Raw genomic sequence first — 25,183 nt, 5'->3', positions numbered from 1 at the left:
ATGTTCAATAAATGTTATAATAATAATAATTACAAAAAAAAAACAATCACGGCTCAGCTTCAGAAACCTGGGCAGCCGTGATTGGTCGTTACCTGAGCCCTGAGCAACGGTTGTGTCATTTTCAGTGGACAGCATCTGACAAAATGGCCGCCCCGAGATGGATAAAAACGGGTGGTGTTGCTACTGAAGTCATATTATTTTCTTTTTTTTTTAGATTGTGAGGGGATTGGGGGGGGGGGGGGGTTATATATTTGTAAAGAAAATTTTCAGACTCTTGACTGTGAGGCCAACAAATTGTCCTAGTTGTTTTATGTAACTAGATTAGAAATTTTCTGCCTATGTAACTATGTAAATTTGGATGGTGTAACCTACTGTATCCTTGATAAATTGTCCGTAGGTGTGAATGGATGTTTGGCTACATCTGCCCGCGACCCTAGTGAGGATAAATGGTAGATAATAGACCCCGAATGTAAGCCTCTTTCACAATGCGAAATACATCATTGCCCCCTTGTGGTCCTACTATAGCCAGAATTGCTTTTCCAAATTCAGCATTTGCCTGTTGAGGCTGTTGGTGTTGACTTTATAGGATGTAATCCTAATTAGTATTCTACTTCCGTTCCTCAGTTTTGAGTTAAAGTAAAATTTTATTTGTTAAAACGGTACCAAATACCTGCCTTTCCGCACAATCCCACCTATACATTGAAAATAATTTATCTTGATTCCGCTCTAATTTTTGACAAAGCATTGTGTAATCAAAACAAAGAAACAAAAAAAAAATCACAGTTGAAGCACTGTAATCAAGACATTTATTACATATACTGACATGAGTCATATAAATCAATTCAATGCTTCTTAGGACAGGCATTGCGTTTGCGATATACTGTATATGGCAGGCTATAATGCAGAACAGTGTAATATTTACAAATATGGATTTACTTTGACCTGTTAAGACATGTACTGTATACAACAGTTATACTACAATCACCACCAGGAGTCATCCCGGTCATGTGTTTACTAAAGGCCCTAGCCAACTCTCAGCAATGTTTACAACTGACTTGCAAACGCAATACTTCAACTATGCAATATAAACCCTTTTTTTTATGAGAAGGTGCCACGAGAAGAGATGACCAAAGTAATACACACAAGCCGCCCCAATCATAATCTTATATATTCCTTCCTGGTTTGGTCTGCTAATTGCAATAATTAAACATTTGAAAAACAGCGACAGTGAGTATTAGTGCAGAAAAGAAAACCAAATAATTCACTCCCCTACACCACCTCAATTCCCCTTAAAACAGTTCAAATGTGTGTTGCTCTTTTACCAAGAAAAAAAACACACACAAAATCCGTGGTCGGCTGAGCTTAACATGTTTGCAGCTCTGCACTAATCTATGCCGGCGATCCTGATGTAGTGAGCAGTACAGTTTCTATCCGCTCTTCTTGTGATGCCAAGCAGGTACTTTCAGGTGGGAGGAGGACGACGTAAAATTTAACAATAATGATGCAATTAGCGTGGAGTGAAGTCACTTGGACACCTGCCAGATGATGATACCAAGAATGACCAGCGCAATGGAGCAAACCAATGCCAGGATGCACATCTTCTTCCGGGACTTTTGCTGGCATAAGGCAAGCAAAATGTTGTTAGCAGGGATTAAAGGAAGGAGTCAATCTGAGTACATAAAGTGAAATTGATAATGCTATGATTACTTTATATAGCAGCATAATCTAAAACTAAATACACTACTAGACAAGTAGACAGTACATTAACACTAAAGAAAAACTTACTTGGTAGAAGGCGGCTCTCTGTAGTTGCTCTGCTCCTCGCTCCACATGAACTTCAGCATTCTCCACATTTGCCTCAATGCTATCTGCAAAACAACACATGCAGTGTATAGTAAAGGTGTGCAATATGAAACAAATATAAAAATATATTTTGATAATTATATATACATATATATAATATATATAAAATACATAATATATATATATATATATATGTATAATATATATATATAAAATACATTATATATACATATATTATATACATAATATATATATATATATATATATATATATATATATAATATATATATATATATATATATAAAATACATTATATATACATATATTATATACATAATATATATATATATAAAATACATTATATATACATATATTATATACATAATATATATATATGTTTTCTCCACTGATCCAACTGTTGGACGGCGTGACAATTTAATAAAAAATTTGAGGAAAACAACCAAGTGTATTGGGTTCATTTTATTTATAAATTCATGATTCCATTCGTTTACTTTTACTGTCAAACAACTTTTTGATTGAGAAAAACTGCTTCTTCTCACCAATCATCTCTCCTTGATCATGGATCATCACTGCGAGGTCCTTAAAAATCTGGTTGACATCCAAAATGTCTGACTGTAACAAACAACAAGAACAATAAACAAAAGTGATGTCGCAGTGATGTATTAGGAATTTTGATTGGGTGATGACTATCGAGAGGAAGATGCTGACCTCCAGTTGTCTGATGTTTGTTTCTCTCTCCTTAATAAGTTCCAGGTCCTCCTCTGTGATGGCCGCCTCCTCCGTCTGAGTGGTCATTTGACCCCAGTCATCCTGACTGTTGGCCATAAAACAGTGAAGAGTTGGATTCTATCTGTGTGAGTATGTATGTGGATTGACACTGACAATGTTTTGTTTAACTACTGTGTTCAGTGTTTCCTGAAGTTACTACCAAGTAAAACTATTGTCAATTTTGGCAACAATATTCTTTTTACACCATTTCATCTGAAACAACGCTGACTCTGTGCGACTTTAAGTCATCGAATTATTAATAATATTAATGAATGGCCATTTAATTAATAATTTCTAAATTCCAGACAAATTCATTCTAAAAACTAGACAAAGAGCAATTTCTGCAGAAATTGCATGGGAATGCTGAGAAGCTGAATGCTAAAATTTGAATGCATGTCCTTATGAAGTAAACTGAAAGATAAATTATGTAAAAATTACCATTTTTAATTGTAGTTAAATGACAAATGGATAAAAATAAAACTTGAAATGCAATCATCTATGGTTGGTAAGGGTTATTCAAGTGAAATTATAATCTATTTCCTGATATGATAGTCAGTTGGTATACATACACTTAGCATAACGGCTATGGATATATTTGCAATGTACAGTCAAAGATGGGATTCGAACCTGCAACCTCCTGGACAATGCACTTTACCAACTGCGCCACCTAGCAATATCAATAATAATATCAGAGATCTGGCAATGATGATAAGTTGTATGCATGGAAGTGGCCATGGAAAAGTTCAATGTCAGTCCCGGATATTTAACGTTAAATTATGCGAATACTGTAAGTTACGTGGAATAAGACGATATATACCCCGGGAGTCATGAATTTTTGAAGCAAGTTGAAATTTGAACGGTGTAAATCGGAAGTATTATGTGGGAGTTGTTTCACGGGAAAAAAAATGTGGAGAATAAAAATCACAATAACATATGTGGGAATGCTTCAGCAAAATAATGCACTTCCAGTCAATACAAATCCCGAATGTTCTTCAGGATCAATAAAGTACTCACTTGCACCAATACGTAAATGTCATAACTGGAAAAATCTTGCATTCACTTACTTATCGAAAGACACAAGCTTTTCATCTCGCAAACTGTCTTCAGCCTGAAAAACAAGGGGGGGGGGGGGGATGCTGACTGGCTATAATGTTTGAAATTCAAATGTTTAGGTGAGGTGATTTACATGACTTTGGTTCATTGTCAGAGCAGCATTTGCAATAAAGTGTCATGCAATGTAAACACAAACTAAACCATATCATTTTTTTTGGGGGGGGGGGGGGGGCTGTCAAACTAAACATAAAACAAAGACAATATTTTTTAAGTGGAAGTCAACCTTAAACATTTCTTGACAATATTATGTCATATGTGACCTCACTAGTCAAAACATGACATTCTGATTAATATTACATTTGTGGAATATGAGTTTAGTGCAAAATCCAGATGTTTGTATCCATCTCAGGGTGCGGCCATTTTGCTACTTGCTGTCGACTGAAGATTACATCAACGTTGCACAGGTCTCAGGTAACAACCAATCAAAGCTCAGCTTCAGAAAACAGGTGAGCTGTGATTGGTCGTTGCCTGAGCCTGAGCTGGAGCAAAATGGATGGATTTTGCTGATTAACTCATATTCCACTAACGCAATATTAACCAGAATACCATATGTAGACCAGTGGGTCTGCAAAGAACATATTATTGTCAGCCCCCCCCCACAATGTTTTGGGGGGGGGGGGGGTGACGTGCCTTTAAACTATGTAAGCTTAAATACTGTATTACCGTGAATAATTTATAAAAACTTCACAGCCTGCTACGTACTGATAGGCGAGATCCGGCTCTTGCTCGGGCTACTGATTCCTTCTCCTTCTCCGCTGCACGCCGCTGGATTGCTTGGAAGTTGTTGAGAGCGGCGGAGAAATCATTCATAAGCCTTTCCCGCTGAATCTTCTGCTGCCTCTGGAAACCGCAGGGTGAAGGAAAGATGGCCGCAGTCAAGATAAGAAGTGAAATTGTGTGAAGAGCAAGCACTCTGCATGTAACACTGAACACAATCATGAGGATTAGCGATAGATTGATATGTTTTTTTTTTTCAGGGCCGATAACGATGATTAGTAGTCAGGGACGCGGATAACCAATATTTAGAGCCGATATTAATTTACACTAAAAGGGAAAATATCTGCATCAAAAATGTAAAAAATACAAACTCCACCATTGAAAGGCAGTTTGCAACGACAAAGTCCAACCCAAGAATAACATTTCGTCCCAGCAGTATAGACCAAAACTGCCAAAATAAAAAATTAATAAATGACTAAATAAATAAACAAATGACTAAAATAAATGACTTTATAAATAAATAAATGACTAAAAGTAAAAATAAATATGAATATAAAAAATATAATTCAAAAATTAAATACAAATGTATTTATTTGTGTGTGTGTGTATATATATATATATTACTTCCACATATGACTTTTGATTTGTGTCAAATTAATACAACCGGCCATAATGCTTTAAATTTGTACATTTAAAACCGTCAAAAATATAATAATAAACAGACATGTCAACATATTAGTATTTCCAAAAATTAGAAAGAACATTTCCCACTATTAATAAGTAAAGGTGTCTTGTCTCTCTTTTCTCAATTGGGGCGATCTTGCAAGGTCGCTGGAAAATCCATCAGCTGGGTGATACTGCCCTTTAGTGGATTATCTGTGCAATACATGTGTCAGATCATATGTCAGGGTTTTAATGGGGAAAAAAATATTATACTCGTGAAATAGAGGGCTCAAAATGTCTTGTATTTAATGATACGTTTGGCATAATAGAGTCAAATGGATCTATTAACGGCCGTATGATTCTTCAAAATGGCCGATGTCGATATGCTCAATATCGGCGCCGATAATCGCCCCAGCTGATAATCGGTCTATCCCTGATGAGGATGTAGACCTCAATAATATGTCATACTGATGTACAGGGTTATTGATCATTTCACATTATTACATTGATGGCAGCGATTTTAAAATGACATTTCAGGGCTACAAGATAAGATTACTGTGTGCTGTACTAACTTGCTCTGAAGGTGAGGTTGGCAAAAGAAGTGAGCCGAACTCCTTCAGGTGCTTGTTGGTTTCTTTTGCAAGCTGGTTAGTGTAGTGTTGTATCTGCTGCCTGTGGAAACAGAAACAAGTTCACAGTCCATCACAACATCATGATTATTATTTTTTTGTTATACAAAGAATGGTATGAGTGTCTGTTTTCTTCAATTGTTCTAGTGTTGAAAACCCCTTAGGTCCTTTTATGGAATTTTAGTTTGGGGGGGATTATTGAAAGTCAAACTGCCACAGTGTGTTGCACGTGCAAGACCTCAAGGAACCTCACGTGGCATCCTTTGGCAGGCTTCACAGGGTAATGGCTGCTCTGTGGCTTTTCTCTGACATTTCACCCACAAGACTCAACAAGACTTTGAAATATGACGAGAAGAATATACAAAAGAAGTTCGAGTATTCATACTGTCTTGAAACGAAAACAACTGAATGAGTGCATAGACTACAGGGAGGTGGAAACTGGAAAGTCTATCTTCAGACACCATTCATCCAATCAGCAGACAGGATTCATGTGACTCAATGGCAAGCAATTTGGAAAAATTATGTGATTGTTTTCTCAATATTGCGATTGCAAGTTATCATGTAATTATTTTTTCAAGGTCATCTTCCCGCATATTTTTAAATGTATTTCCACGGCTTCTACCCTAGAAATGGTTCGGGTTGGACAAGACTGATGTTGGTCAAAATAACATTGTATTAGGGCCCGACCGATTAACCAGCCGCCGATTATAATCAGCTGATTATTTCCCTTCAAACATCTGCCCAAAAAATTGCCAATTGGGCCAAATGGCTGATTATTTTACCCTTAAAACGTTATAATCAAAGAAAACCGAAGTTTCCGACGCTTATAAAGTACCCCGAATGCACCATTTTGCTTGCATAGCATTAGCAACTAGCAAGTGTGTAGCGTATGTTATTCTGGTTATTCTGTTGTCCCTAAGCGTCCTTTAAGCTGTTCAATGACATCCCAGTAACTGGTAACTGGAGGTAACTGTAAAACTAAACACACAACAATAATAATAACATCCACTGTATATTAAATACAAAACATGTTTCGTTTTTAAAACATTGCTAGCCTAGCGCTAATGCTAAAAGCGAAGGGAGGATCCCATTCAATTGCTAACCGGAAGTTAGCATCGACTGTGTGTTTTTCCTTCATATAAATAACGAATAATCACACAAAAATGCTGAGGGAAGACATACCCACAGGTGAGATAACACTACGCAAAGGCACAAATTCTTCCCAATGTGTAAAAAACAAGTTATTTTAATAGAATTCAATCGTAACTTTCTTCTGTACTCACTTTAAGTGTGTACACCATGGATGCATTATATACATTTTTTTTTTTAAATAATCGGCCGATTAATCGATAATCAATATTTTTTTTTCTGCCAAAAATCTGTATCGCATCAGCCTAAAAAACGCATATAGGTCGTGCCCTATTTGTATATAAGATCTGCTGAAAAATGGTTAAAGTGAAGTGCTGTTCAACGACAAATCCGTTTCTCCGCTTGCAAACAACCATATGAAGGATTATGAGGAATATGTAAAACTTTGCAACTCCTCAAGCTTGACTGTGCAATTATGTGACAATTAAGTTGAGACGATATATTGTGGGTGTTTTTACCATATAGACAAACTTTCTATATGTATATGTGCTTAATTTAAGTCTACCGTAAGCTAGTGTTGTGCTCAACAGTGAAATATGTGAGTGTCTGCTTCATTACATTTAGTGACCTAGTGTTAAAATGTTGAAAAATGTGTCTGCACAGTTAACAGTTCAAACAATGAAGCTGACAATTTCTGTTTCGTGAGTACATACAGCCGATCCTGAAGTTCACTGTTGTCTTGTCTGGTCCCCAACTGGCTCACCATATTCTTGATTTGAGCGGCTGTCAGAGGAAAGAAAGAAAATAAATGTGAATCTGTAGAGAAAATGCAACACTTGTCTGTTTGATCGGATGTGACATGGTGGCAACCGTGGCAAGGGTCTTTTAAGGGCTTCAGTAAAGGAATTTGCGCCGTTTTAGTAGAACGTTTTTTTTTAATGTTTTTTCTAGTGCTGTCAAAGTTAAAGCATTAACTGATTAATTAATAACAAAAAATGATCGCATTAATCATGAATTAACGCAGATTAATCGCACTATTAATTTTGACCATAGATGATCCTTTAGCGTGACAGCGGATGGCTACGTTTAAGGTAGCACAGGTTGTGTTTGAGCAATAAACATGAATACATGCATTAAAGTAAAGCATTTAATAAATGTTTGTGTATCACATTTAGAATATTTGTGCATGTCAAAATATTGATATCTATATATATATAATATCCTTTTCTAAATTATGCAAGTAATTAACTGATTAGAAAAAGAGGCGGATGAGCGTGTGCAGTGGATCAAAAAATGTTGAAGACGTCCTCATAACATTAAATATCAAAATAATTAACACATAAACGGTGCTCTTCAAATTTGGCGGGACAAAAATGTTGATTAAAAAAGCCTTTTTTTATTAACTCTTTGACTGCCAGACGTTTTCAGAAAAGGGATGCCGTGGGTGCCAGCCGATTTATCATTTTGACTGATCTTTCAAGGTCCACAGAAAATTATGTGTTTGGACTATGGAAACACACATACTACCAAATGAAAGATTGGACTCTCATCTTTCATCAAAAAAAGTTTGTTTCTACCTTATTCCGTTTTTCAGTAATCAACAATAGAAAATGGTTAGTTTCACCTCTGTTTTGAAACAAACGTCATTTAACGTCTTTGGCACTCCTCCCTAGGATTTTACTAAACGTTATTTAACGTTTTTGGCAGTCAAAGAGTTAAGCGATTAATTGAGATTAATCAAAATTCCAAAATGTGATTAATCTGATTTAAAAATGTAATCGTTTGACAGCTCTAGTTTTTTTCATGCTAGAACATACAGAAGGCTTTGATACAGCTTCTGACATGAAGAGGTCGCTTAAAGCAATGTAGTTATTGCAAAAAAACGGCAAGCAGGTGGCAGCAGAGTATAAGAGATCAACCAGCGCCATGTTGCGACAAGCTCTTTTTGACAGTGTTTTCAACAGGTTTGTGAATAATGATCAAACTTAGCTATATTCAAATGCTGATTGCTGCAAAACGAAAACAGATACAAATGTACTTTTTTTGTCCTGATGACAGAAGAGTCTCTAATCTTTCTTTTGGTAGGTTCTATGTTTTTATAGTAATAGAACAGAATATTCTGCGGACCTTGCAACATCAGTCAAAATCCAGTAAAACAGCCGGCAGCGAAGGGGGTTGCTTCAGTGAAAATGGCTGGAAGTGAATGAGTAATTGGGGACGGGACGTATTTTGAACATGGCAATGTCATGCTATAGTGAGTTCTGTCTGAAAAGTGGCAGGCAAATAAATCCTGGTTGTACTATAAACCCTGTGATACATCAATTTACCGAGAATGCAGTGTGAAAGTGGCTAATATGTAAGGAGCTAATAGCACTCTAATGCCCCTTACATACTGGTCAGTGGTCAGATAATCTGGCTTTCTTTCTGACTCTTTACAGATTCACTGTCATATGTTTAACGTACTGACATTGTCATGTACTGTATCGAATTATCTTAATTGAGCAAGCCACAACAACTCTGAGACCACACAATTAGAACATGGCAATGTCCCACTTCCTTGACTTGTCTGAAAGCAGCGAGTGAATTAATCTCCACTGCAACGCCTTTGATGAGACGATTTAACGGAAAGGCAGTGTGCAAGTGGCTTAAGAAGCAGCATGTGACAGTCACATCACATGGCCCAATCTCTGTTCATTGGGAGAAAACAAAGGCCCTCTGTCTTTATTTTAACTCTAGACATTAACTCACAAGTTACATCATGAGACACACAATCTTCTCAAAGAGAGGCCTTCATTGAAATAAAATAATTATTTTCATATCTGCCTACATTTGCAATATGAATAACTCACAAGGTAATCATTGACAGAATGGCAGCAAGTGAAATACGGTTCATGAATGTTACGCTCCACTCCGGTGCTAAATCACATATCAGAAATTGTGATGTTATCGCAAAATAATCTGACAATAATAATCTTTAAAAAACAACCTTAGTGTGTTGTGATTTGGGCTTTTTCAACCAGTGAACCTCAAAATTCGTAATTCAACAAACACATACTATAGTTACTAGGGATATTAATCATGATTATTTTAGTAATAAATGCACTCTCGATCATTAATATTTTGGTGCAAAACAAGAACATGTTTGACCGTAAAAAATATTAAAACAAATAAAATTATTTGAAACAATAATTATGCAAGTTTGTTTTGGATGAAACAAAAATGTATTAATTAGTTATTTTAAACTTTTAAAAAGGTACAAATGACTGAATTTAAATAACTCAAAAATTAGTATTAATAATCTTTTGTTTTACTATTATGCTCATTTTGTAATTGTGGGGTGTAATAATTGCAGTTGTAATTTAATTTCGATTAATTGCACAGCCACGGATTCTGCATCCCCCCCCCAAAAAAAAAAGAGAGCAGCCTCCCACAATGGATTGTGGAATTTGTGGTCAACCTCTGCATGGTCTAACGTACACAATTACGCCCTCTTTTTTTTTTTTTGCTCGAGTGGCACTATTCGGATACGAGTAATGGTGGCATGGAATGGGGAAAAATGCACAGAATCAGAATCAGTTGCAATTTGGGATATGTGTCACTCGAAATATACAATTAAATAGACATTCAAATAAATGAATAAAGACATTCAAATAAATTAATAAAGACATTAAATTGGAATTGGACGCATGGACATGCAGTGTAAATCCAGCCTGAAAACTGCAACACCTCACTGATTATAGTAAATTCAAAAAAGGGTGTGGGTGGCTAACAAGTCCAACATTAATTCTCAATCGCTAGTTTCCTATGGGAGACTGTTAACTTAAAAATCACTTTCCTTGAACAAACTGTGTCTAAAAATGACAATCCATTCCAAAACAATACCTGCTTGAAAATTCTCCACTAACATTCATGCAATCACTTACATGTGCTACATCCTGGCATAGTCCCCATTTAAAGCACGAGTAATTCTTGTCATATTTTAAACTCAGTTTGAGATTAATACGAGGCAGCAGCACTTACTGTTTTGTGTGATCTTCTGGATATTGGAGGTGCATGTTTGGATGAGGCTGGTGAAGTCCCGAGGGACTTGACGATAACTGTCTCCTTGACTGAACGACATGTTATCTCTCCGAGGACCGTTTGGCTTGAAATTTTGGCTGCACACAAATGGAAATACGTGTCAAATACTGTACACATGCATTGAGTTTAAGGTGTAATAGTTCAATTGTCAGTAGGGTAAACTGAGCAAACCTACAGTATGGCTGCTTATCACAAGGCTTTATTTGTGTGGCAAATGAGTGGTGACTATAGTGACGACTAAAGTGATCCCAGTACGGTTCCGGAATAATTAGGACTCTATAACTTAATTGGACTTCGAATGAGGTCAGCTAACACTGATTAACCAGAGCTTGCTGAGTGGTTAGTCAGCTAAAGCCTCGCTGGAAATGACCGAAATAAACACCCAAACACGTCCATTAGATTTGTTCACCCACAGTGAGAACATATAGTGTGAATAATTTATACAAGCGCCGAGGCCCAGATACCACATTCGCATACGGATCCACATTGCTGTGGATTAAGGCAAATTTGCGTAGACGAAACCAAGCTCTGCTCAGCTGTTAGCATTCTAGCTACGTGAAGCTAAAAGACCAGAAAAACATTCAAGGAATTAATTGACATTTAATGTCACCTTCAAATCGGCTATGGTTTAATCCAGCAATACCGGTTTAATAACAATGATTATTTAATGCAGAATGATATAGATTAGGGAAATACTTGCTTATTTGGCTGTGCAAGAACACATAGACGTAATGTTTTCTCTTGCCGTCAAAAAAATCCTGCCCTTCCTGGTCGGTCACATGACAGCGGACGTCACGTATGGTGGGTGGAGCTTGTTACTCCAAATCCCCAATCCTTGCAGAATTTGACTTGTATATTCATTCCTTGAAGTTGAAAAGAAACAAGAAAAATATTTATGCTGTACGTTAAAAATCATTCGTGTATTATCTTTAGTTTACCTCATTTGATATATTTTGTGTGCCTTAGGTTATTTTTCTTTTTCTTTATTGTTTTAATTTTGGGTTTTCCCTTTTATGTCGAAACGTTGTTTGATTTTTCTAATATTGTAAATGTTAAGTTCAAAGTTTCCATCTTTGCGTTTTAACACAATGTTAATAAGCAAATATGGAAATTTTGAACTCATGTTTGAAGCGCTAATGCTGTGAACGTTAAAAGCAGAGTTTCAATAAAAATAAATACATTTTAAAAATCCCCAATCCTGAAAATAAAATAATACATGTGCAAGTGCTTCTTTTGCGATTACTTTATTATTATTATTTATTATATATAGTTATACTGTATCTCTTAATGTTTTTTTTTCTTTTTGCCACACATTTAATCCCATTGCTTTATATTGAGTTTCCGAAACATTCAAATATCGAAGGAAAAAAAACTCTTAATCTCATCTTTGTTATCAAACAAACAAAAAAAGGTGATGAGTTTTAGTGTTGGATCTAAAAATAAATAAATACAATTCTGACATAACATTAAAATGTATTTAGGCTACCATTTTGAATAAAACAATTTGTGTGACAACTTTTTTTATTACACCTGTGTTCTGTTTTAAAATGGTTTAAAATGAAAAGTGTGGTATGTTGCAACATTCAACTTTTGTTAGATTTTTTTTTTATAAAAAAAAAAGTGTGCTATCTTTCACAACAGGCAGTTAGTCACAAATGGTCAAACTATGTGTACTGCAATGTACTACCCCACAGGCACAGCGGGAAATAAAAGCACGTAAAATATAAACTATCATTGCTTTTATATGAATTGCAAAGCATCATGGTAATATGTGATGTGATTAGCTTTAGGGGTGCGAAAACAAAACTTGTATGTGCATGTCTACTTTGCAACTGCAGTTTCATATTCTAACCACTAGATGACAGCAAGGCAAGAAAGTGCAAAGTCACCTAAATGCAGATGAAAGTGAGAGTAAACTATCAACCATTGGGGAATTGGGAAATAAATTTCAAAATATCTTAAATAAATTCACCCTTACTTTAAAGCAAAAACTAGCATTATAAATATACAAAAATAGAGGTTGTAATTAAATATATGTGTTAACACATCTAAATGAATAAACTGTATAAAGTCTGGGCACATAGTAAAAAAAAAAAAGCCCAAAGTACTGTACTTCTTAAAACAAAACGGTTGTATTCATTTTTAATGTTGATAAATAATATTTCCAACACCCACCCTCCATCATTTCCAATGCATAATGTGAGGAATAGGTCAAATGTTAAATTTTGCAATTATGCAGTAAGACCATCCTTCTCGTGCACTAAACAGTACCAAATTGACTTGTTCTTCTTTAGACAGAGCCATATTCCTTCTAGGAAAGAAAAGTAATATAAATAAATAATAATAAAATAGTGAAATATGTTCCCAGACTTTGTGGACATCCTGTACATGTGCCCATCTTTCAGTGCATGATTACATGTTCTGCATGATGAAATGCATGCTGTGAGAAAAAAGTATATGTAAATGTGGAGAGAGAGAGAGAGAGAGAGAGAGAGAGAGAGAGAGAGAGAGAGAGAGAGAGAGAGAGAGATAGTTTTTTTTTTTCATTTGGTAGCTTTGGTTGAGTTGTAGTAATGGATGCTTGAACATTAAAATAATATCTTAGATAAAATAAGGATTAAATGGGAAGTCAACCGCCCCCCGCCCCCCACAAAAATAAAAAAATAAATATTGACAATAATATGTTCTATGCAGGCCCACTAGTCTAAATATAATATTCTGGTAAAGATTGCATTAGTGGAATATGAGTTAAGCAGGAAAATCCAGCAGTTTTTATCTATCTCAGGGGGCGGCCATTTTGCCACTTGCTGTCAAGTCAAAATGACACCACAGTCCCAGATAATAACTACAGCTCAGCTTCCGAAAACAGGTGAGCTGTGATTAGTCGTTGCCTGATCCCTGAGCGACTGCGATGTCATCTTCAGTCGACAGCAAGTGGCAAAATGGTCGCCCCCTGAGATGGATAAAAATGGTTGGATTTTGCTCGTATTCCACAAATGTAATATTAATCAGAATGTCATGTTTAGGCAAGTGAGGTCACATATAACATTAATGTGAAGAAGTGTTTAAGGTTGACTTCCCCTTTAAGTATTATTTCTATGAATTAATTCTGACAGACAGGCTGTGTTTACAGAAATTTTGCTGAAGAGAATAATTTGATATATGTAAACACAACTTTTTAAACATACGACAAAGTTAGTAAAGTGCATTGTCCAGTAACCAAGAGGTCACGGTTCCAACTCAAGATCGTCGTAAGATACCCAGTTTTAGCGTTATCCAACATGATAAACCCACTATTCCACACCATTCATTTTCAATGATACATTCACTTTGGCACAGCAAGGCATCCTTCTATACCATTTTGCACAACACTTCAATGACAACAGCAAGTCTGCTGTGGTTAAGTTGGTAGTGCAGCGGAGCTTTGACCAGTAAACAGGAGGTGAGGGTTTGAATCCCACCTTAGACTGGTTGCAGTTCAACTTCTCTCTTTTTTTTTTCATTTATCATACAACTCCAATTAATAATTAGCAATTTTGAAGTAATTTATCTTTCAATGTACTTTATAAATTTTCACAAGCATTCCACATGCATTCAGCTTATATTAGCGTTTCGCTTTCGGCATTTCCACGCAATTTCTCCAGAAATTGCACTTAGTTTAGCTTCCCAAGGTGTAGTCACTCTTTTGCCCAAATTCAAGTTTCAGCTCATCGCGAGCTTGCAGTTTCCGAGGTCAGCAATTTTTTGCAATCTAAATAAAAGCTGCCCTGGATCAAAAGGCTCATTGACAGCTGACTCGGGTGCAGCGTCCAGCTCAGGCCACAGCTGGTCCATCGGGCAGTAGGCTAACAGAGTGAGTGGCCGGTAGCTCTCTGTTTAAACGAATATCAATCATGCCTCCCAGGCTGAGCCACCACCCCTCCATGAACCCCTGGGCTGCGATTGGTCCAGAGGAGACCAACCTGCCATCAGCCGGTGAAAGGCGCTGCATCATTGTCCATTCAGCGGCAACAATAAGGTTGAATAACTAATGAGCCCGATTCAGGCTGAGGTGTCATCCTTTCAGCATTCTCAGAGTGGCTTTGGACATGACCAGCAGGCTTTAGTGGGCCCGTCACCGGACCGAGAATTCAAACGAATAGAAATGCTTTAGTAATAGAAACAGCGATTTTTAGCTTACTAACCAAAGAATACATTGAGTAGGCAGAAGAGGACACATTTTCGTTTGGATTACCTTTTTCCATTATTTTGATTTTGAAGAGTTTTGAGAAACAAAAGCAGAAGAAAACCAAAATGAAACCAAGAATATTGCTCACTGGCTTGACAGCTTTGTTATGTCTGAGTAAGTATAGTTCACCTTTTAACCTGCTTTAACTTTGAAGAATGCTTGTATTAATAGCTAATATTGAGGTTGAATTGTTTTCATTTGCTTGTACGTCATACTTGAGCATTTTTGTTCCTTTTTTGTTTGCTTACACAGATAGCGGCAAGAAATACTGACACATCTATGGATTTCATTTTCAATGCGTGGCAGATTTAGTCAATAGTTTCTTCATCCTCTACATTATTGCACACATTGAAATAACTCCTTAAACGGCAAGAATTCATGTTTATTAACTTCCATTTGAGTTGAAGTTGATGTCACATGGCAGTAGAACTCGGAAAAATTGAAAGTTAGTTTTAACAAAAGAAAATTAACCAATTCCTGTTAATCATTGATATGATCAGGAACATTTTGAAAAATGTACTCAAATTATTTTTTTGGAGTGCTTTAAAATGGGTTTAAGTGTCAAAATCATTTTTATTTTTTTTAAACGGGATGTGTTCATCTTAATACTGAATCTAACAAAACTCTTTAATGCAACTAAAACTAAGTTTCCATTGAGCTTGGATATTCAGCTGGATCTTAGGTCATGATTACTCTTTGCCATCCATCCAACAAGATCAAGTGAAAGATAGTGAGTTACATATTTAAGTGAATGGGATTTATAAAGTAAAGTAAAACCCAATGTATCCACGCCAGCTACTGCTATTTAATGATTTATACAGCAGTATCAAAAAATTATCCCTTTAAAAAGTCCACAATAGGAAACAAGACATGACTTAGCAAAACATAAGATAAGATAAGATACTTTATTGTCATTATAAAATACAATGAAATTTAGTTTGGTTGCATCTCTCAATAGCAGCAGCGAGTCACATTAAAATACATAATAAGACAGAAAAATAAATAGAATAAAATAAGTAAATAAATTAATATTTTTTTTACAACAAAAAAAGGCAGTAAAGTGCAGATTCAGTGTATATACATATAATATTGTCTGTCGACTGACAACAACCGAGACAATAAGCCAACCAAAACTAAAAGAAGCCAGGGCACAAAATGCAAGCAAACTGATGAGACAACGAGGCACACCTAGAGTGAGCTGATTGGTAAACACAAGAGAACGGCTGATGAGAACAGGTGCAAACAATAACGAGTGAGCTAAGTCATGAAAAATGGCACACAAGAAAAAAATGACAAAACAATAGCTAGTCAAAACAAAGTCAACAAAAACACAGATGCAGTGAAATGAGGTATCTAAAATATTACAAAGATTTGTCCTTATAATGCTGTACACGGTGTCAATAAAACTGACCATTAATATTTTTGCTACGATAAGATGGTGGTCTTTATGTTATGGATAGCTAGTGTAAATAAAGTTTAAATGTTTCATTGAAGCTTAACTTTACATGTATTTATCTCTAAACTTTCCAAATATCAGAAAGATGCTGAGGTTATCTTGATTTTGTTATCCTCAGACACAGTCACCCAAACCTCCCCAAAAATTTGCATCAATGGTCTGGAGGGGTGCTGTGCAGACGTTGTGGGAGGTTGTGTCTTTAACTCAGACCACAATGAAGGGTTCAAGTCAATAACCTCTGACCTGTGCAGGAGGGGGTAGGGTTGTGGGTCGTCCTGGCCAGCGGTAGGGCCTGTGAAGGGGGGTCGCCATGGACACAATAGGCTGCCCTTTTTCTTCTGTGTTTTCTGACCTGACTGTCACACCCTCATCTCCATGAGACTACCGCCAGTCTGTGCTCAGATTGAGACATTATTAAACATATGAGTGTGGAGGTAATCTGCCTATAGCTGCCCATGGCCGTGTCGCCACGACACCTCCTCCTCTCTTCTATAAGGGGTCCTCACACAGGGTGCGCAGTAGAGTAAACTAGCAGAAACACCCCTTGATTAAATCCACAGCAGGGACACAATGTCACAACATAAAACCCTAAATCCTAACATCTCTATCTGTAAATGAATGCGCTCAACAGTCACTGTAGTGGCCTTCACTCACATGGCTTTAACTTTGATACAATTGAGTTTTTTAGTAATCACAATGTTACCTAATTGCAGTCTACGGTATCTAATGACAGCTGTATGTGTCCAAATTTGATACGGAGCTAGTGTTAATTTCGTCAACAAAAGCTAAACAAAAATCTTTTTTCAACACATTTCCCCCGGACTAAAACCCTCATTAATAAATAATAACTGGGACTAAATCAGTATGCATTTTCATCAACTAATGAAAACTAGAAAAAAATGTACTTCACTTAATAAAAACTGGACTAACATCTATGGACATTTTAGTTTGTGAACAAAATTTACATGATTTTGTCAAATCTTGTCTCTGCTAATCTGCTATTCTTGTCTCTGATAACCCCCTTTTAAATCTGCGGCTAGCAAGTGCAACATGCATAAACGCATGGGACAAACAGGAGGTGGATGTACGGTAAACGGTAAAAAACAAGAAGTAAATTATAGTTTTAATGTAACATTAATCCAACGGCTATAACGTTCCAACAATAACGTTAATCCGACTGCTAACTAGCTACTAGCTACTAGCTCATAGCATGGAGCCATAGTAGCCACTGGTTGATATATTGTAATTGTGTGTGAATTAGTTTTTCATCAAAAAGATGAGAACATTTTATGTAAAATAGTTTTAGATCTCAAATGGTCAACATTATCTGCTGACAAAAAATATACAGGGATAAAATAATTGTCCTGACTAAAACTAGACCGCTGACAGTTTTGTTGACTCAAAATTGATGTATAAAATTAAGTTTTGGACTAAAATAAAGATTAAAATGGTGGATTTATAGTTGACTAAAAATAAACTAAATAAAAACGGGATGAGGCTGACTAACTTTGTTAAAAACTAACAAGCCTGATTGAAACTGGACTAAAACTGAGACAAAATTTTAAAATGGCTGATAAAATTAACACTACTGTGAGCTGACATGTAACAATTTAATTAAAACTGACAGATTCTCACAAGAGATTGTTCCTTTATGATGATGGGGTGGTTTACTGCTTCTTTTGGTCAGGAATTATTAGGTCACTAAAAGTGATCATAGCATTAAGAAAAAAGTAGGTAAAGTCGAACTGCTATTTAATGCTAATAGTAAATCTTAGCGTTAAATGACTTTTCCAGAACTTGGCCACCAATTAAATACTTATGAACAGAGGTGCCAAATCCAGAAAGCAAAAAAAAAAACTGCCACAGTTTGGCTTTAGCCCCTTGTGCTAGCAGATAACCAAGCACCCGGGGGAGTTAGCTAGGGAGCTCGCTAGCTAGCACTTGGGGGGCTAAAGCCAAACTGTGGCAGGATTTTTACTTTTTGGACCTGGATTTGGCACATCTGCTTATTAATGGGACTGTCGAAAAGATCCATGACAGACCCCCTCCACAGCAGTGACAAAAGCTTTAACCATGTTTGCATAACACAGTGGTAAGAGCCTCGCAGCAACAACACTTTAACTCCCTTCAAGTGAATAAAAAGAGAAGCCCTGAGGTGATGGATTTCATGCCTATTCATCCATCCACTTCTTTTTTAGACTGCGCCCTTAACAGAGTTCTCAAAGGAAGATGTAATGGATAGCAAGACAGACAAACATTAAGCACCTGATTTGGTAAAAATCTGTCAGGTATTTGAATGTTGACTTGTCTGGAAAAATTGTCCTGATAAGAAACTGAAACTTTGATATACTCTTCAGGATTTGGCAATAGTCCGACGAAAAGTTGACCATCAAGACTCGGCACAAATGTGAGCATGCCGAACTTATTGTCAGGTCTCAACTCAATTCGGTTTTTGTTTTGTTTTTGTTTGTAGTGGTGGACACATGTGTGAAGTTCACGGGTAGCAGTCGACCAAACAATAGCAGAAAGGGCTCAGGGAGTACTTTTGGCTGGACACGTACAACCTCCCCCATTCTATACATCCATCCTCCTCACTTCTGACTCTCATGACCCCTGAGGGGCTCGAGGTTACAGACACAGGGTGCTAGTATGGGGGTTGCTGGACAACCCCCTCCCTTAATAAAATCTCATTATTAATCCTTCCCCTCATATTGAAAATGGCCCAATCTCAATGCTGTGCACTCACTCAATGCCCAATACTCATTTGAAGCTTCAGTTGGGAAAGAAAACAAAGCAACAATCAATGCTAATGCGCAACGGCACAAATCTTTGTTGTCATCGTACTTGGTTCTTCTTTACAATCAATGCATCATAATATCCTAGTAAATCCCCCATTAATGTAAAATACCCATTGCCAAATACATTTTGTTGTCAGGCAAATGACTCATTAAGATGGACTTTAAATTTTTTAAACGGTGAAGGGGCGGCATTATGTACAACTTTCAGTCCAGCCCTGTATTGTGAATAATTTACATTTTATTGTTAAACGTTGTGCCTTTACAAAAATAATGATGCCAGTTCAAGTCACATCACAACTTATCCTTGTCTCTTTGTCTCCAACAGACGATTAGTGTTGGATAACATTAAAGAGTAAGGTTTATTATATATTTTTTTAGGGAATTCTTGCCTTTCCTAACCTTGTTGATATAAGCATCACTACTATACCCTGCACCAAATATCATTGTATGCCCTTTCAACCTCCTAGGTTGCAACGCCATGTGCTCGATAAGCCACAAAATGCAATGCATGTCACCCCTTGGGAGCTCTGAATTTCATTACCAACACAGAGGGATGGGAAGATCAGCTGGGTGGGGGGTGTTTTGGCCCATGTCAGCTCATTCGGGAACAGCTGACCGGTAGACCCACGATCCTGCTACATCTGCTCCATGGGAGATTTCTCATTAGAAGGAGGGGGCAGATGCTCGTGTCGTGATGTGACACATTAGTCAAAGCAATGACGCAGATCTCAAGCAGGATGGCCAACCTATGGGGGAGCGCTACAGTTCTGTAAGCACCTAACTGTTCTTTAAAGGGGAAGTCAATCCCCCCCAAAATACAGTGTTCCCTCACTATTTTGTGGTTCACTTATTGCCGATTCACTCTACGGATTTTTATTTGGGAGATTTATGCTGCTATTTTTGTCAATTTTAAGCAAATAAAAACAGCTCTTTTTTTCATTTAACACAATGTATTACATTTAAGAAACGTGTACCATGGTAAGTTTAAAAAAATTATGACATTCTACTCCGTTTACTTCTTAGCAAATCAGTGTCCCATCATTGGTGAGCTATTTTTAGAACAGACCACAGTTACTCACACAATCTGGCACAGTAAGGCCAATGGTCGTTACCTGAGCAATTGAGCAACTGTGATGTCATTTTCAGTTGACGGCTAGTGACAAAATGGCTGCCTCTTGAGATAAATTAAAAACAAGGGGAATTTAGCTGCTTACTTCATATTACACAAACGCAATAATAATCAGAATACTGTGTTTAGAGTAGTGAAGGGACATAGAACATAATTTTGTAAATAATATTTATCGGTTTACTTTTCCTTTAATGGTTTAGGAACATGCATGACCATACATGGCTAGAAACAAATTTGACAACATTTAACTTATAGATCACAGTATGTGTCCCTACAGCTGGCTCAGATTTGATTTTGCCTGCCTACACAGGTCAGTTGAGAAAGAAACATATCTGTTCAGGGGGGATATTAAATTAATGTCAAATGAGAAAATTAATCTGTTTGTTGACTTACCTTTTACTTTGTGTTTTCATAGCAATAGCAATATTTGCTATTGAGTTGCCCATCCAAATTTCATGGGCCTTTCCGAAACTATTGGTGAAACCATTATTTTCTCGTCTTGTTTAAATATCAGAAAAATACCTGGTCATCATTACAATGTCTAGTGTTTTTTGTTTACCTGTTTAATGTGGGTTGCACTGAATAATTCTGATCTAGAGTAACCATAATACTTTCTATGATGATCAAACATCAGAAACTGATTTTGATGAAGAGTTTTCTGTCTTTCGTGGTGTCTGAAAGGTTGGATACAATTGCAGGTAGTTTACGAACTCTTGAGTCTCAAATCCTGAAATGAAAAAAACAACAACAACAGTTGCACCAACTAGAATGTTCACCCTATTAAATACCAGACGACTGAAACCAATCCAAAGTCAAGTTCAACGTCAAGCTCCTTTGTTTTGGATTTGAGAGCTGATGCTGTCTGGACAACAATGAAAGCGGGTGCATTTGGAAGGACAGATTCAAGGCTTCGTCATGACCTTGATCGGGCATTGTGCAGGTTCAAGAGCAGACTGCGATTGTTCCAGCTTCGCAGCTGGGAAGGCGACGGCGGCCATTCTGAGGCCCTGGTGGTGTTTTGCATATGAGGTCATTAACACGTTAAAGCTGAGAGAAAATGGTGGAGAAGACTATAGCTGCTGTCCCCAAGGTCACGGAGGAGAGGGCACGCGGGTGCGAAGGAGGAGATCTGGTGGCATGGGAAAGTCACCTCTGAGATAGATCTGAAAGGATGGAAAAAGATGGGCGGGGTGGAGGGGATGCATAAGAAGGGGCAGATGGTGCCCTTTGGGTGCGTAGTAGTTGACAAAGTTTTACAGAGGTTACTGGGGGTTGGGTGCAAATAACCATAGTCACATCACCATTGTCGCAGAAGGCCCTCTGTTGTATAGACGTTCTCCTAAACTTGACCCCTGCAACCCTTGCCAGTGTTCTCCCCCTCAGTTTTAGGCGTTGTTGTTGCCCTCTCTGCATGGATGGCTCAGTGGCATTCAGCCTCTATTGTCGCTCGCCTTCGTAAAATTGATAGATGCAGCAAATCATCGATCAAAGGAGAAGTGCCCAGTGCAGTTGTTTTGGGTATGCCTTTATGCTGCCTTCTCTACAATCATTAACGTCCTACAGTTTTAGATTGCGTTCCTCCATAAATCCTGTGTGAATGTAAAATTTGTATGGCTCACTGAAAGATAGCTCCTCTAGATTTTATTTGAAATCTCATTCAATCTCATTCATTAATCAAAGAGTAATTGGGCAAAAACGTTGAATAGCTTTGATGGTGTCGCGCGAGCAAACTATAGTTAGATAGCAGGAGTTGGACGTTCAAACTGTCATTCCTTACTTAGCATGATCTAGGGTACTGCAAGGGGCTGTGGGTGAGGCAAGGTTATTTTAGTTAACAAACGAAATAACTAAAACTAAACTAAAATAAAATAAAAACATTTTCATTAACGAAATAAAATAAAAATGAAAATGCTTTTTAAAAAAGCGAAAACTAACTAGTACGTTTTATGTTCACAGGACTAACTAAAATTTACTATAACTAGACAAAGTGCAATTTCTGTAGAAATTGCGTGGGAATGCTGAAAAGCAGAATGCTATTAGCTTAATAAGATGAAAAAGATTTGAATGCATGTGCTTATGAAGTAAATTGAAAGATAAATTATGTACAAATTACAATTGTTTTTAAGTGTAGTTAAATGGCAAACGAATAAAAAGAAAACTTGTATTGCAATCTGTCTAAGGTGGGATTTAATCATTTCAGAAAAATTATAATTCATTTCCTGATATCATGTCAGTTGGTATTGAAACAAAAATTGTACTAAAATGTGGTCCAAGCGGGGTTTGAACCCAAGTTCTCTGTGGTGGGAGGCAATTGCTTTAAGCACTGACTTAACTTGACTTGTTTAAATTCATGGCTAATGGCGTATATATTTTAAAAAGTGTCATCTGATGCGGAAATCATTTCAGTGAAATAATGCATTTCTTGATATAGCAGTTAGTTGGTATACATGTATATAACTTGGCATAATGGCCATGGATATATTTGCAATGTACAGTTGGAGGTAGGATTTGAACCTGCAACCTCCTGGTTACTGGACAACACACCAACTGCCCCACTGAGAAATATCAGACACCTGGCAATCATGATCAGTTGTATGTGGAAGTGGGCATGGAAAGTACTTGGTACTGTCCCATTGAAAATGAATGAGGAAAAGTTGATATTTAATGTTAAATTGTGCAAAAACTGTAAGTAATGTGGAATCAGACGATATATTCCCAGGAATGCATGAATTTTTGAAGTAAAATTTGGAAGTGGGCGTGGAAAGTGGTACTTAGAAAAAGTTGCTTCAGCATTCCCACAATTATAGCGAAAATGCCCTTAGTCTTAGGTACTTAATTTAATACATGAGTTTCTGGGGTTTATTTTAAATGTGGTTTTAAGTATATTTATTTTTATATTAACCAGCCAATAAAAAAGCACCTTCAGATGATGTCGCTCCTCTGCAACAATTTTGCATTCTTGACTTTTGGCTCCAATGGCTCGGCTCGCCTGTTTTTTTATTTAACTTATCCGAAATGCAACGCTAGATAAGAAATGCGTTACTTTTTTTTTTTTACCATGGTGTTTATTAAATATTGCACACAAGTAATACACATTTTTTGTTAAACGAAAACTAATATTGTAACTAAAACTAAACTAAAAAAATAAGCCCTGAAAACTAATTAAAACTACTGTAACTAAATAAAATAAAAATAAAAAACTCAAAATGGAGAAAAAAAGAAAAAAAAAACTACCCAAAATGAAAATTCCAAAAATATAATAACCTTGGCGTATGGATTAATTTTTAAAGTTGTGGATTGATTTTATAGGGCCACTATGCATTCATCCATTTCACAATATATGCAACATAAAAATAAACTTATTTTTTTGGCACAGTCCATGATATGACATGCTGCTTTGTCAAATAGTCACTGCCGACTGACTGTTTATCTAGCAAACATTTATGCATAAAGCACCTCTCATGACAAAGCTGAAAGAAAGTGCAATATGAGGAATCAGCGTTTATACAAATCAATGAATATAAAAAACTTTTCTGGCAACCAACACTGAAAGTTCTCTAAGGACATGTTATATTCACATCTGGTGCTATTTTCCAGTAAAAACACTATGTTCTAAAGTCCATGCGTATTACAAAAGTGTGCCATTGATATGACTTGGCTTATATTGTTTAATAAAAATAAAAAAAAGATATTGGAAAAGTTGCAATTTTACTTCACATGACTAAATTGGAACGTAAATCCCTAATGACCTGTCTTTCTCGTTCCCAGGTGCCTGCTTGGCCTCAGAGCTGTCTTTTCTGCATGAGCCCAGAGATGTGATTGCAGTGAGGGATCGCCCGCTCATGTTGGACTGCAGCGTGCAGGGCGAGGAGCCCATCCAAATTACCTGGCGTAAAAATGGGGTGCCTGTGACCACCAATCCCCGAGTTCAGTTGCTGGCAAATGGAACCCTGTTGATCCACAGCTTCCAGAAACGCAAAGATGGCAGTGATGCCGATATGGGAGAGTACGACTGCGCCGCTCAGAATCGATATGGCATGCTGGTCAGCCGCAAGGCCAAAGTCCTGTTGGCATGTAAGTGTATAACAGTGGATTACAGTCTAAGATACAAATAAATTCAGTTGTCTCCATTTAGAGTGGGACCAGATAGACTCAGTTTAGAGTAATATTTACAGTCGGAAGAGAGTAAAATATATAAAAGTCACTCAAGGGTTGCGGAACGAACTCGCGACCTTCAGTTTGGGAGACAGCTAATCTACTCCCTGAGCCACGCAGCTCCTGCTGTGTGTTAGTGTGTTGCTCATGTTAGCTGGAATCTTCTTAACTCCAAGAGATCAAAAATGTGTTTAGTCTTTTGGATTTAAGCAAACAGTAGGAGTGGCAAATGGCTCAGATGGTAGCGTGGCAGTCTCCCAAGCTGCAGGTCGTGAGTTAATTCCTCAACCCTTGAGTAGTTTTTTTTCCCCCAATCATTTATTTTACTCTCTTCCAATTATAAATTTTATTCTAAAACGGAGTCTATTCGAGCCCACTCTAAATAGAGTAAAATTTACTCTATGTAATTTGCTGTGTAACTAGGGCCTGGATAGGGAAGGAACCATATTAAAAACTGTGTTGACATAGATGCCTCTTGCCTGACTATATGGCAGTAGAATCAAGGAATCAGTAAAGAAAGATAAAGATGGTACT

The 25,183-nt window shown here is 36.9% G+C and overlaps 2 protein-coding genes across 5 annotated transcripts in view; one reads left to right on the top strand and one right to left on the bottom strand.

Annotated features, from left to right (window-relative positions):
- Positions 1-789: 789 nt before the first annotated feature.
- On the bottom strand, positions 790-11,708 carry stx12 (syntaxin 12). 3 transcript variants are annotated; one of them, XM_077549426.1, is made up of 10 exons: positions 11,584-11,708; positions 10,824-10,960; positions 7,517-7,586; positions 5,658-5,757; positions 4,408-4,545; positions 3,657-3,700; positions 2,533-2,638; positions 2,364-2,436; positions 1,786-1,868; positions 790-1,616 (listed from the first exon to the last, which is right to left on the bottom strand). In XM_077549426.1, exons 2-10 carry the CDS (start codon positions 10,921-10,923, stop codon positions 1,524-1,526), a joined length of 807 nt encoding a protein of 268 aa, XP_077405552.1. In that variant the 5' UTR covers positions 10,924-10,960; positions 11,584-11,708; the 3' UTR covers positions 790-1,523. The 3 variants fall into 3 exon arrangements, with proteins under 3 accessions (XP_077405552.1, XP_077405554.1, XP_077405553.1); XM_077549428.1 differs by having other exon boundaries at positions 11,580-11,662; XM_077549427.1 differs by having other exon boundaries at positions 11,494-11,642.
- A 3,217-nt stretch (positions 11,709-14,925) lies between these two features.
- The window catches only part of LOC144037327 (immunoglobulin superfamily DCC subclass member 3), a 30,620-nt gene continuing 20,362 nt past the window's right edge, over positions 14,926-25,183 (top strand). For both annotated transcript variants that reach the window (XM_077548722.1, XM_077548721.1), the window contains exons 1-2: positions 14,926-15,225; positions 24,263-24,568. In XM_077548722.1, the coding sequence (XP_077404848.1) occupies positions 15,177-15,225; positions 24,263-24,568 (355 nt within the window). In that variant the 5' untranslated portion in view covers positions 14,926-15,176. The remainder of the gene's footprint in view (positions 15,226-24,262; positions 24,569-25,183) is intronic.

This window comes from Vanacampus margaritifer, chromosome 17, assembly GCF_051991255.1.
Source record: "Vanacampus margaritifer isolate UIUO_Vmar chromosome 17, RoL_Vmar_1.0, whole genome shotgun sequence".
Taxonomy (NCBI): domain Eukaryota; kingdom Metazoa; phylum Chordata; class Actinopteri; order Syngnathiformes; family Syngnathidae; genus Vanacampus; species Vanacampus margaritifer.
The sequence above is the reverse complement of the archived record's forward strand: the minus strand, read 5'-3'. Positions and strand labels throughout refer to the sequence as shown.

Coding starts and splice junctions, on each gene's coding strand:
- stx12 (XM_077549426.1), bottom strand. CDS start 10,923: ATGTCGTTCAGTCAAGGAGACAGTTATCGTCAAGTCCCTCGGGACTTC. Junction 5,758..7,516: donor AGTGAACTTCAGGATCGGCT/GTATGTACTCAC, acceptor CTGTTTCCACAG/GCAGCAGATACAACACTACA. Junction 1,617..1,785: donor AGAGAGCCGCCTTCTACCAA/GTAAGTTTTTCT, acceptor GCCTTATGCCAG/CAAAAGTCCCGGAAGAAGAT.